Source organism: Lathamus discolor, chromosome 8 (assembly GCF_037157495.1).
Source record: "Lathamus discolor isolate bLatDis1 chromosome 8, bLatDis1.hap1, whole genome shotgun sequence".
In the NCBI taxonomy this organism is placed as follows: Eukaryota; Metazoa; Chordata; class Aves; order Psittaciformes; family Psittacidae; genus Lathamus; species Lathamus discolor.
Window position 1 is genome coordinate 18672136 of NC_088891.1, and position 12662 is coordinate 18684797.

General features: G+C 44.4%; 1 protein-coding gene across 2 annotated transcripts in view; it reads right to left on the bottom strand.

Moving 5' to 3' along the window:
* The window catches only part of DAPK2 (death associated protein kinase 2), a 48376-nt gene extending 36742 nt beyond the window's left edge, over positions 1-11634 (bottom strand). For both annotated transcript variants that reach the window (XM_065688879.1, XM_065688877.1), the window contains exons 1-2: positions 11558-11634; positions 6926-7023 (exon numbers count right to left, since the gene is read on the bottom strand). In XM_065688879.1, the coding sequence (XP_065544951.1) occupies positions 6926-7002 (77 nt within the window). In that variant the 5' untranslated portion in view covers positions 7003-7023; positions 11558-11634. The remainder of the gene's footprint in view (positions 1-6925; positions 7024-11557) is intronic.
* Positions 11635-12662: the final 1028 nt, after the last annotated feature.

Genomic DNA, 12662 nt, shown 5'->3' on the forward strand with positions numbered 1-12662 from the left:
CAGCATCTCCTGAAGCTCTTGCATGGTTTTGGAAACTTCCAATAACGCAGTGACAAGCAACGTGGCCCTTATCAGCTCCAGAGGTTGGAGGAGCAGAGTCTGCAGCCATGTAGCCTGAGCCCAGCAATTCAGGCAAGTTCCTGATAGCCTGGCAAGCTTTTAATGTAATCTGAAGCTCAAGAAGAAAATGCACATGATAAAAAAAATCCCTCCACGTATCACACTTAGCTTTTGATTGAGTATCAGCTCTCTGAGTTGTAACAACTGAGCCCACAGACCTGGGGAAGGTCAGAGCTGACTCACGCTCAGCAGGAACAGCCAATTTGATAAGCTGTTCCTTCTGCTGTGTGGAGCGACTCCAGGGCATATACATAACATGCATGCAGGAGGTTAGCAGAATGTACTCACGTCTTTATAGGTCCGAATGCAGCTCGGTATGGACTCAATGTAATATACCCAGGAACAGATCAATTGTAAGAGGGTAGCAGTATTACGATCAACAGGTTAAAAGATTTTTCCCTTCCCCACATGTGAAATAGATGGAAATCAAGCTGACATTTTAATAAAGATTTCAGGAAAATATCTGTAAAGCCAAAACCACAAAGGGTTGTTCAAAGCAATTTCACTGCTCTTTGTGGATTCTTATTCTTCCAAAATAAGAGGTGGAAGTTATCTCCTCATCTTATTTAATCTTTACTATATTGAAGCAAACAATCTCATCCAGCAGCAGGACAGGACTGAAACTACATTATTTGTTCCCTACACTCTTCCTACATTGGAAACAGAGAGATCAGTGGACATTTTCTTTTCATGAGGGTTATAGATCCACAAAACTCAAATATTGAGGTTAACTACTCTCTTGCGAAAGCTGTAGATTTTGTAGTAAGTAAAGATTACAAGTCCCGGCTTTAGGGTACACAGTCACTCACTTCTGGTATGGCTGAATCTGCACTATGGGCTGACCTAAACAGGCCAGCGACTCCAATTCAAACATGCTGGCACTAGACAGAACAAAGTCTAGCTATTGGAGTGATTTTGTATGCCTCTCCCCACCAAAGTGTCACTGTGTGTCATGCTCAGCTGTTACAACAGGTTTTTACTCTGGTTCAAAACCACTGACACAGAGTTTTAACAATGATTAACAGATGTCGCCTGAGGTAAATTAAGCTTGATCATCAGGTATGTATCTGCAAGTTCTATTCTGCATGATGCTAATAACTTGTCCAATGTTTTATCATTGCACTGTTTATTTTATGTGTATTTTTACTCATAAATAACATGTTTTCATTCCAAAAGCATGGAATGAATATGATACAGAGTCTATTTTCTCAGCTGTTCCAATTCCCATCTGCTTTATACTGCAATGTGAAGAGGAAAAAATAGTTTTATTTTTTCAGGAATGGCAAAGCGAAGACTGGGATTAGGCTTAATATTAGTAATAACTTAATAATAGTGGTTAAAGACGCTACTGAATACTACTGCCGGGATCGTTCAGCTCTAATTATACTTTCAAAGCCAGGAGGTAGACTCACTTCCATCATCAGACTGTAATCATGGTGATGGTGACCATGTACCAGACGCCACAACTGTTTCAACAGAAGATTCAAGCAATACACATCAAACACATGACATAGAAGACTTTTGTAACAGAGGTGCTGGCTAGTGCTCAATAATTAAACTCACATTTTTGCATCAAAAGCAATAACTGACTTTGTGTGTATTGTAGGAAAATATAATCCAAGGCTATTCTTCAAAATGTGAAGAACTAATTCAAAGTACAAATTAGTCCAAGAGCAGAGTTAAGATCCATGTCTGAGAAAGCACAATACCGACCAATTTCTATAAACAGAAAAACCATTCCTGGTATGAAGCTACTGTGTGCTGTGTGTTCAGGGTAAATTTCCTGGCTGCAGTCACACCCCTCTGTTTACCAGGGAGAGTCCGCTTAGCTCCATGACATGACTTTTGATCACAGATTTCCAAGTTCCTCCCCTAAAAAAAATACATCAGTTATCTCTGCTTTTTGTTTTCATTACATAAATAAATATTTACTAGTTACACTGTCAGAACAGCGCTTACGTGCCAGGCCCCAAGGTGCCACTGGTCAAATGTCGCATCTGCTGTCCTTTTAAGCTTCACCCAGAAGGCAAAAGAACAAGGTTTGAGCTGTCTCAGTGAGCCATACACAAGGCAGGGAGGAGGCAGGAACTTGTAGCTGGAGATGGGGGGGGGCTACAGGAGGCACGATAGATCCCTGACAAAAGACATAGCTTGGCTTTAATCATGAAACCACACCTCATGTCAGCAGGGGCTGAGAAACTGAAGGCTGGATTATGCCCAAACTGGTCAACAGAAATCACAGTGATTACCTTTTGCATTAAGGCATTGACAGAATTGTGCAATTTCTTCCTGCTTGGTTATACAGAACTCAAAAGGGACCAACCTGAATCAAAGAAAACACCTAATGCATGAATCTGTTTTGTTCTTTAGCAGACTCAGGATGTACAAAAAGAGTTTGCTGAACTGCAATTACACAAAGAACTGAAGTACCTTATTCAAAGTGGAATAAAGTCCAGCAATCCCTTTGAAGTCCAGACAGCGAATCAAAGTTTCATATATTGAAAAATCTCATCAGAACATGAAACATTGTCATGTAAAAACAGGAAGCAAACATAACGATGGAGAAGTAGCCTTGAAGAATGTTACCACCATGAAAACAAAAGAATAAATGGAAGCATACATTGCACCAAACACATTATTTTTTCATCCATGTGACAAACACAAGTTTACTACATGTGATCATGTGATACATGAGCTTCCCCAGCCCACCAAAACACTTAACAATTAAGACTTGGAGCTCAGCAAATCCTAAAAGCTTTTAAAATGAAACTAGATCATTGAGGGCAAGGAGGGGAATAACTCTACTTGCTCACCAAAATGGCCTTTCAATTATCGTATCAATGACACAAAGGACCATTGATCTTACAGTGTTACAGACATACCCAGCTGCCTTTCTCAGAGGCCACCATCCTGTACCAGCAATAAACTGCATTTCCCAGCAGAGAGGTTTTCAAAGCAGCATTTGAACAAAATGCTTTTCCTGGTTTTCATACATACTGAAAGACTTAGCTTTGATTTCCTATGAGGATCAGTTCATCAGACTATGCATCTTGTATCCATACCATATCTCCTCCTTTGAAGAAAACACACACAAAGGGAGACAAAAGCTGGACAAAGGAGTATGTTGCAGAGAACTAAGCTGCAGTGAGCAGAACTCTGTCTCAGGACGTTGCTGTGCCGATCTCGCACTGCCCACTGGGAACACGTCTTCTCAATGGACACTGTCCTGAAACACTTCCCAACAAGCTTCGTGAAGCTTCCTACCCTCAGCCGCAACCTGTCATGTAACAGTGATGTTGTTCAGAAGGCACAAATGTCAACAGCCATCTACAGCCTGGCTGGCAACACGTTAACATAAGAGATTAATAACTCTATAGTACAACCTTTGATAAATTACACTGTACATCTCTGAAATTCCAGCACACACTGGGCAACTACCACCACCACCAGTGTCTGCCAGTACAACCAGAAAAGGCTTCTGCAGGTTTGTACAAGAGCTCCTTCTGTCCAGCTAGAAAGAACTACCCATCCAAATCACAAGTCCTAAAGCATTCTGTTAAAAGCCTCTCCAGTAAGCTTTATTGCTGCTACCTTCCCAGAAATTACATCACGAACAGAGTACTCCAGTTCTTCCTTCTCTTGGCCTGCTTTGGCCTCCACGTTAAGAGTCTCCATTATTGGTTGTCTCTTACTGCATCTCCCTAACCACAAGAACAAGCAGTTATATGACCTGCTGCATATTCCCAAGAAGTAAAGTTAGCCTTCACCTCCTCACATCTTTCAAGAAGCATCTCCATTGCTTTGGTGTGCTACCAGAGGGATCTGCTACAAACATTCCTGCAAATAGCTTGGAGTGCCAGGATCCTTCTGAAAACAGGCAGAACTGCTAATAGGCCTCTTACAAAGTTTATTACAGTTAATGGTAAAGGATGCAGTCTGCCATTACTTGAATAAAAGTGACACTTAGCAACAACTCGCATTTGAGGAGGGATACACTTTGAAAACATTCCGTGGAAAATAATTTAAGTATCTGGTTTTGATCAACAGCTCAAACATAGAAAGAAACTGAATCTGCCAGGAAGTCCGATGCCTTCAAAGAGTGATAGCATTAAATGCCTGGGAGGATTGTATAAACTACTCCCAAATCACACAATCCACTGCCCTTAGGAGAAGGCAAAAGAGAAGAGAATCTTCTAATACCTCTTCAGGCACCAATTACCTTACACCATATTGCTTTCTAGCTCTTACAGACTTCCAGACTAACTAGTATCATCTTCACCTTCACTTGAACTTTGTGAACTCTTCCCTTCTCTTGTCATAAATTTCGAAAAATAAAGAAAATTCCATTTCATTCATGTAGCACTGAGCTGTGTTATAGAGCTCAAGAGCATTCTTCTTTATTGGAAAATACCGAAATTCACTAAATTCACTCTACAGGCTCCTCCTCTTCTTAGGCTCCCTTTCAGCTCCTGCTAGAGAGAACCTCATTCCCCACACACCTCTCTCTTACAAACCAAATGAATCTATCCTGCAGGAAGTAACTGTGAATATACATACATGATAACAAAGTACTGCACTTTTTCAGCATAGGCCATGCTAAGCTTCCCAAGTATAGCCACTAACATGAACAAGCCCATCAGCAACTTCTTTTCTCTAATGCCACATGCACAACTTCTTGTTCCCTGTATGAACCCTTTGGAGAAGTTGAGCAACTGAGATGTAAACCTGAGATTAATATTTGAAAGACTGAGGGAATGCTGGAGCTAGGCAGCAAGTTACAGCACACAGCTGCAGCTATGGAAAACCTGCTCCCCCTTTCTGCAAAGAGTTCTCTTTGACACATTGACTTGGCACGAAAGACAACTGCATTTCCAGCATCCTCTGAGCTGCTTCTAGGCTCAGCAGTGATTCTGAGAATGATCTGGTTGAGGAGTCCACAAATGCACCATTGGCCGGGTTTTATACAGGTGGATCTGAAGAGCCTGTGCTGCAGCTACCTTCAGTGCTGCACAATGCCAGGAGAGGTCTAATTTCATCAGCAGACCAGATGCATGCAAGGCTTGCAAAGGAGCATCTGCAGTATATAATAGAAGCCTCCTTTCCCAAGTGCTGCGCAAAGACTTTCAGATAATCAGGTGCTGGGTCTGTCAGCAAGATCTTGTATTTTTATCTTGAGACTGAATCCAAGCTATAACAAACATTAGGCCTGTATTAATGACTATTTTTGTTCTCCAGAAACCACAAAGTTAGGAGGACACGAACAGGACAGACTCTTCACAGACGTTGTTTGAAAACCTTTGTTTTCTAAGAGACTTCTGCTGCCAGAATGATAACAGATTAATCCGTTTACCTGCCTGTACCTGACAGCAACTAACAGCTTGTTGCAAACATACTGAACTAAAGACTTAAACAGTCTGAGGCCTCTCAGACAGAATCAAATAGCAAGGGCCAGCCTTTCCCAGGTTGTTTCAACTACACTTTGCCATTCAAAAGGCCTAATAGCCATCAGCTTGAAAAGGAGAGTGAGGTTCATCGTCTCAAAAGACACTGGATTTCCCAATCCAGTTCTGGAACCAAAGTAAAACTATGCTACTCAGCTTCCAGTTCCTCATTTCAGCAGTTGGACTGTTACAGCACATACCTCCTAGGTTAAAAAAAGCACACCTTTTACACCCTGCACATACATGCTGAATCTCTTTACTGCTCACTGTTGTCAAATTTTCACTCTCAGGCTGATGCTCTCAGGACCAGTCACTACTCAAAAGTAAGCAGTTACAGAAAAATGCAGTAGTTGAGGCCTTCCTGCGAGGCAACTGAATGAAAAAAACCCGAACAAAACAAAAACCTCAAGCCCAAACCAACATCTCCCCATACCAGAAATCTTCTCAACAACTCTCAAGTTGAAATAGCAGGGAGTGGGGAAAAAAAAAAAAAAAAGAAAAAGCTTTGGCAGGATAACAGCTTCAACTGAAGTGTTTTAATGTAACTAAATCAGTGGCCCTTGAAAAAGGGTAATTGCACATACACAGTCATTTATCAAAACCAACTGCCAGATGCTGGAAAGAAGCCAACATGTGTATTGCCCTAATTTAACTATTTGCATATTAAAAAGAAAATCGCTGCAGGGTTGGACACTGAATGGAAACCAGCTATCCTCACCCAGCGTGCTGTATGATCCTGGGGGAGCCCTGGGTTCATCCAGCAGAGTGTTTAAAGCAGGTGCTTATGGTTATAGCATGCTAATAGCCCATGAACACCAACTACAATTAATACCTGCAGATAAGCCTTTATAGATTAAAGGTTATATACAGGTGTTAACCAGTCCAGCTGAAATTTTGACAGGTAAATCTTTTCAGGAATACATACACAGTGCTCTGCAGGCAGAGCTGAACATGTTCTGTCAGTGCTAGGAGCCAGCTGTGCAGCACTGCTCCAAATAGCAAGCCAAATTTAAGCGCTGCATCTACGACAATGCACCCTGAGTTCCTGTTTCCTACTTGGTTCAGAGCACAGGCAGGTGAACTCAGTCTAGAGCACAGACAGAGATGACATCTATCTACAAAAGACAATGTAAACATACCTTTTGTTGTCCTAGTTACAAGAAAACAAACAGGAAAACTAGTTAGCACACTCAACCTGAAAGAAAAAGAAATATCCCAAGTGCAGTTTTTGTACAGGGATGTGTTTGCGGCGTTGCATATTGCAGTTGCTTTTGGCCACCATGCAGAGCCATTGCTTTAAGATGTGGTAAACACCCCCATATGTCAGCCCATAGAACACTGCGGTGTCATCAGTATAACCTTACCTTCCCAGCTCTTCCCCGATTTCATAAATGTCTTCCACCTTCTGTTGCTTGAACAAAGCCATACCTGGACTTTTCATTGATGCACAAAGACGATGGAACTAGAACATGAAGAAATAATGACATTCATTATGATCTTCGAATAGGCAAAGAATCAGTAAAACACATTTCTGGGAAAGTCACTTTGGATCCATTGTAGCTCATTCATGGCCAAAGTTACCACTGAGCAATCAGAAGAATTCAGTCTCAGCCAAATCGCAAAGGTCCAAATCTGGAAAGAGGTGAGCACCTCTAAGTGAAGAGGGTTCTTGCCTCTCACAGAAGTACCTGAGCACATACTGAACTAGAAGCACAAAACACACCTTGAAACATATAGGTGACAGAAGTAAAGCAGCTAATTAATAATTTGACAAACTTAGTGACAATAAAGCACCCACACTTAGCTAAAGAGATCTAGCTTGAGAATCAGCATCACACGCTTCTTCATTAAAGTGTCAGCAGGCAGACCATGAACCAAGGGACCACAAGGCAGAGCTTCCTTTTTCTCATGTGTTTCTGAAGTGCTTGGTGTAAAACTGAGGTCAACACAGACAGACTTCAGAAAAAAACAAAGGACAAAGACAAGCCTTGTTGAAAACCCCAAACCTTTTGCTCAGCCTGAATTGCAAGATTAAGTTCTGAGCAGTTGCAGAAGTCAAGTATGGGAAATGCCCACATATGAAGAGATACTGCTGAGACTTGCCCAGACTGTAAATCCCTCAAGCTGACTACTCCCTTCATCAGAATCCAAGGTACGTGGCAATAAACAGCATTAATGCAAACACACCTGAAAGGAAACCATTGTTCTAAGAAAGAGAGAGTTTGTCATTCAGAGAAGCAAGTTAAAAACAGTGCTTTGAGAATGGAGAACTCGCCCAAGTTGCCTCTGGGAACACAGTCACTTCTCGTTTGATTGACAAGTTTACTCATTTGCCAGCATCCTCCAAAGAACATACCTAGTTCTCCAGATGCATAGAATCCATGCAATTTTATCTCAAAAATATCATTCAAGCATCCAAGTCAGACTAGAGCCTTGCGTTTGAAGGCTGAATACAAAATTGTTCCTGAGTGTTCAGTCCCTTCAGTAGTGCTGGTGTTCCTAATGCCTATCACTTCACATTATCTTACGCTGCCTTCCACTCTCATTACTTCTCTTTTTTACAGAAATCTCTCACTGGCTTTTGCCCAACAACAGTTAGCACAAGCCCAAAACAGATCATACACTGGGTGATCCAAGACAATTGTTGTTAGCAAATACACAGAGTAAGGAAGAGAACAGAATAGCAGGTAACCTTCACACACTTAAAACTTAGTTGGAAAAAAAAAAACACCTTCACAAGCATAAACATAGCCCTCCCCAGTATATATATTATACACTTGGGAAACTAAGTTGATTACACACTCAAAGATTTAAGCTACAATGTTTTTGTTGGACTTCATTTGCAAGCACAAAGAACAAGTATCTCAAAGGAGGTATTAGAGCCTGAATTTTTTTTCACAATGCAATGTGAATGCATTTCCTTACACCGGCCAATGAAAGCAGACTGAATTAGAGATGATCATTCACCTTTAACTCGGACAAAGTTGTATACTCACAATCTCAGGAAACAGCAATAATCAACTTTTGTCTTCTGATACACTCTTTATGGTAACACTTGTAGAGCATGTGCCCAAACAATATCTCAATACAAAGAGCCAGGCCCATTCCAACCACTTAGGGTCTGCACCAGGTTTCATTAAAACCAGGACAAAGGGGGAATTGGGTTAGGGCAGAACTTTAAGAGCTCCAAGGCAAGCTTTACAGAGGAGATGAATAACCTTCTGTGTTCTTTCACAGAAGATGCCATGTCTACTCCTCAACCATCCCATACTGAGACCATCTCTTCTATATCAGTTTCTAGGTTTCCTAGCAGTAGAGGCCATCTTCTACTCAGCATTCACATTATGTACTGTGTTTTCATAATGATGCTCCATAGTATAGCATATGCACAGGATATGGTAATCCACCTGTATCCAACACCCCTTTACACATCCCAGACTTCACAACCTCACAAAGCATAATCCTACGCAAATGATTTTCCTACAGACATGTAACAAAGTTGTAGCAGAACCAGACGACACAGAATACGTACTGCCTTATCTCTTCGTGTTCCTAAACTTTGTCATGCCATCCCTAAAATCGGATTCCCATTGTGACCTAAGGCATCATTTTGAACGCATGTACCTTACATCAGTAGAGCCCCAGTGAAGATACTCCTATTCCAGTCGATAAGTGCCTTTCAGTGCAGCTGTGTGTAAAGGAAAGCAATCTGAAGAAATTCACTCTTCTGAAAAGGCTGACAGAATATGCCTTAAGAGGCGCAGAAGAAAGTTCAATTTCTCTCTTCTGAAAGGGGTTTCCCTGCATACGTAAGTAATTACCCTGTCATTACCAAATTATTTGACAATCAGTAGCTGGCCCTCACGTGGCAAATCCATGATAAATGTCCACCCACCACTGAACAAGAGCAGGACTACACAAAAGAGAGGCGAGAACAAAACTGTTGGATCATTTGGCTGGAATTCGCCTTGCCTTTTTTTCCTCCTTAGGCTATCTTCTGCCCTAAAGAAACCAGTTTCAAGTGTCTGAGGTAACAGCTGAATAATCTTACTTTCTCAAGTACACCTGACATGAGCTGAATCACTAAATCCTTTGCCAAACTCAGAAGCATCCCTTGTGGCATGTTTTTACATTACAAAATGATAGTTACACTTAAAGCAAGGTCCAAAACACATTAGCATAGACCAAAGGAATAACTTCCCTTTTAAGTTGTTCTTTAAAACTGAAGAGTGATCAAAACGATTTAGAATCAAAACTGGACTGTTTAAAATTAGTAATTTGGAAAACAAGGGGGAAGGGAAAAAAAAAAAAAAGAGACAAACAAAACCCGAATCCACAAAACAAATTCAAGTGCTATTATCTCCTCATTTTGGTGCCTTATGCTAAAACTAAACAAATTCTTATAAGCATTAGTGTGTTCCTCGTTCACCTTTCCCAAAGCTTTTCTTTTTTTGTCCTAGAAAAGACTAATTCTAATAGCAAAAACCAAGTAATTTTTACCCTCTGCTGTCAAATAAAGGTAATCAAAGCACAGTTAAAAGTTAGATTAATTTCAGCAAACCCTGATTTTCACCAAAATATTTTCTTGTCAGAAGGAACAATAGCCTGATTTTTTTCTGCCAGAAAACTGAGACAGCTGTTACTACCCGCGTGCCTACGAAGGACACAAAACACAGCCAACACCTGAGCACTTCAGTCCCATGACAGAATCCTGCCATTAACTCCCAAGGAATCACTTTCTGACCTCCCCGGTTTACTCTGCAATAATTACACACGTGGTGGAAGACCAAAGACTGCATTTCCAAGCCTCCACTTCAAGCATACACAGCAAATGTGTTAGCTCTGCAGCTAATTCCAGCTCCCCAGCAGACAGCTAACTGCCAGGGCTGCTGCTGTAACTGATACCAAAGCCCTGGCGTGCCTGAGCGATGAGCGCGGGGTGAAGGCTGGTCGGGCAGGGCACGGGGGAAGCCCACAATGCCAGGCATGCCGGCATGGCATCGCAGAGCCCTGCTCCCCGTCCCCGAGGCGCCTGCAAGGATTACTACTGCAGATCACACACATTGCTGCCCCGAAGTCAAGGGAGATCAAGCCTGTGTGATGCACACTTCTTAACACAAGCAAATAAAGGACACAGGAAAGTCTGAAAGTACAAATGCTTCAGAACAGATACGCCACAGCGGCCAGTTGGGCTTTTTTCTGCATGCATTAAGTAGGGAGCCTGTTGATTATAGTCCTTCTGCAGCTGGCGACTGATCACCAGAGCAGGAGCAATTCCCACTTATTTCCACACTCTCATCTACACCTGCATTCCTGACTGTCCTCTAATGGGCGCTGCATCACCCCAAACCCCAGCTCGCTGCCCAGAGAAGCAGCTGCCGAGGAACCCACCAGATCCCAAGTGAACCTGCTGGAGGGAAAAGGCAGGGAGGAACTTGCGGCTAAACGTGATGAAGTCGCACAGCATTTGCTGAATGGCATCAGTAAGATGAGGCGCGAAGCAACAGTTCCTGACGGTTTCGGACAGACGCAAGGCAGCGTGTAACACCCAACGGTGTACTTCTGCAGCTACCGCACTCTGCAGCCCCTGCGGGACCCGCTCGTCAATGACGGGTGCTCCTCACTGAGAAGGCGGCCGCGGGAGCTGCCTTTTCCCCCGGCTCACAGCAAGCACTTTCAGCCTGAGGTGGAAACACCGTTAAACACGCCGGGGATGCCCAAGTGTAAGGCACCACCCGAGCAGCTCCGCCGGAGCGGCCCCACAGCCACCGCGCTGACCGGCCGAGGGACCCCTCCACGGCGCTGGGGAGCCCCTCCGCGGCCCCAGAGCCTGACGCAGCCTCCAACCCGCACACAGGCAGGGCGCAGAGCGGGAGCCGGGACGGGGCGCAAGGGGGAGAGAGGAACGGGGAGGGGGCCCGGCGCCGAGCAGGGGAGGGGACGGGAGCGGAGCGGAGCCCACGGCGCCGCCGGCGGAGGGCTCAGCGCCCACTTACCGCGGGGCAGGACGCGGCCCGGCCGCGCTCCCTCCGCCGCCACCTCAGCGCGCAGGGTCCCGCCGGCCGCGCGGGGCGGGAGGAGGCCGGGGGGCGGCGCACCGGAGCGGCCGGAGGGAGGGGCGCCCCGCCGCGGGGACAGCCCGCGCCCCCTGCCGGACCGCGGCGCGCCCGCGGGCAGCGCCCGCGCCAAGCAGCGCAGCAGCAGGGCCCGGGCAGCGCCGCCGGCCTTACGCGGCCTTACGCGGCCTTACGCGGCCTTACGCGGCCTTGCAGACCAGCACGGGGGCGAGGACCTCCGAGAGAGGACCCCTCTTCTTCTGCTTTAGTAGGTGCAGAATGCGTGGAAACGGTACAAAGAAAATAACGCCGAGGAGGTGAACGCCCGAGAGAGGCGCTTCATCTGCAGAAGCCTTGCTCGGTATTCTGTACAAGACTATATAGTTTACTACGTGGTCTGAAACTCGGCGTTACCCTGTGAGCATGCGGCTTGTGAAACGAAGAGCAGCACAGGTCTCCAGTCCTCATCGTGCATCTCAAAATGCGTAACATGCACTACTAGAGCGGACATTTGCAATACTGGTTTCCAGTACTGTTTATACGGCCCTACACCAGGTGTTGGCCACCAACGATGACATCCTTCATGTGGTCACTCTCCTGTCTTAAAGACATTCCCAAAACCTTTAAAACGAGGCTTTCTCCCTCGTCACTTGTCAGGACAGTAACTGCAATAAATACTGTTCGTTACCCTTAAATTTATTCTGGGCAAGTTAATACCTACCACTTGTTAATGAGGAAGGATGTGGTATTGTTCACACCTTGAAATCACATGTGAATGCCAGGCTGCCTTCACTTCCAGGTCTCCACATGGTTAAGATGAAGCAAAGCTATGGAAAATTATCACACATAAATGGGCAGGCTGTTTCCATTGAAATCAGTTGCAATGACAGATGAACTTTAAAAGGATCTTATACTAGGCAGTTCTTGTTATTATCGCAGTTCAAGAGGAACTTGGCTCCAGACTTGCTCCAACTGAAGAGGACTGAACTGTGCTCCCGCTCGCCTGCCCTGGGAGTGGTGTCCACAGCCCAGGAGCTCCACCCAG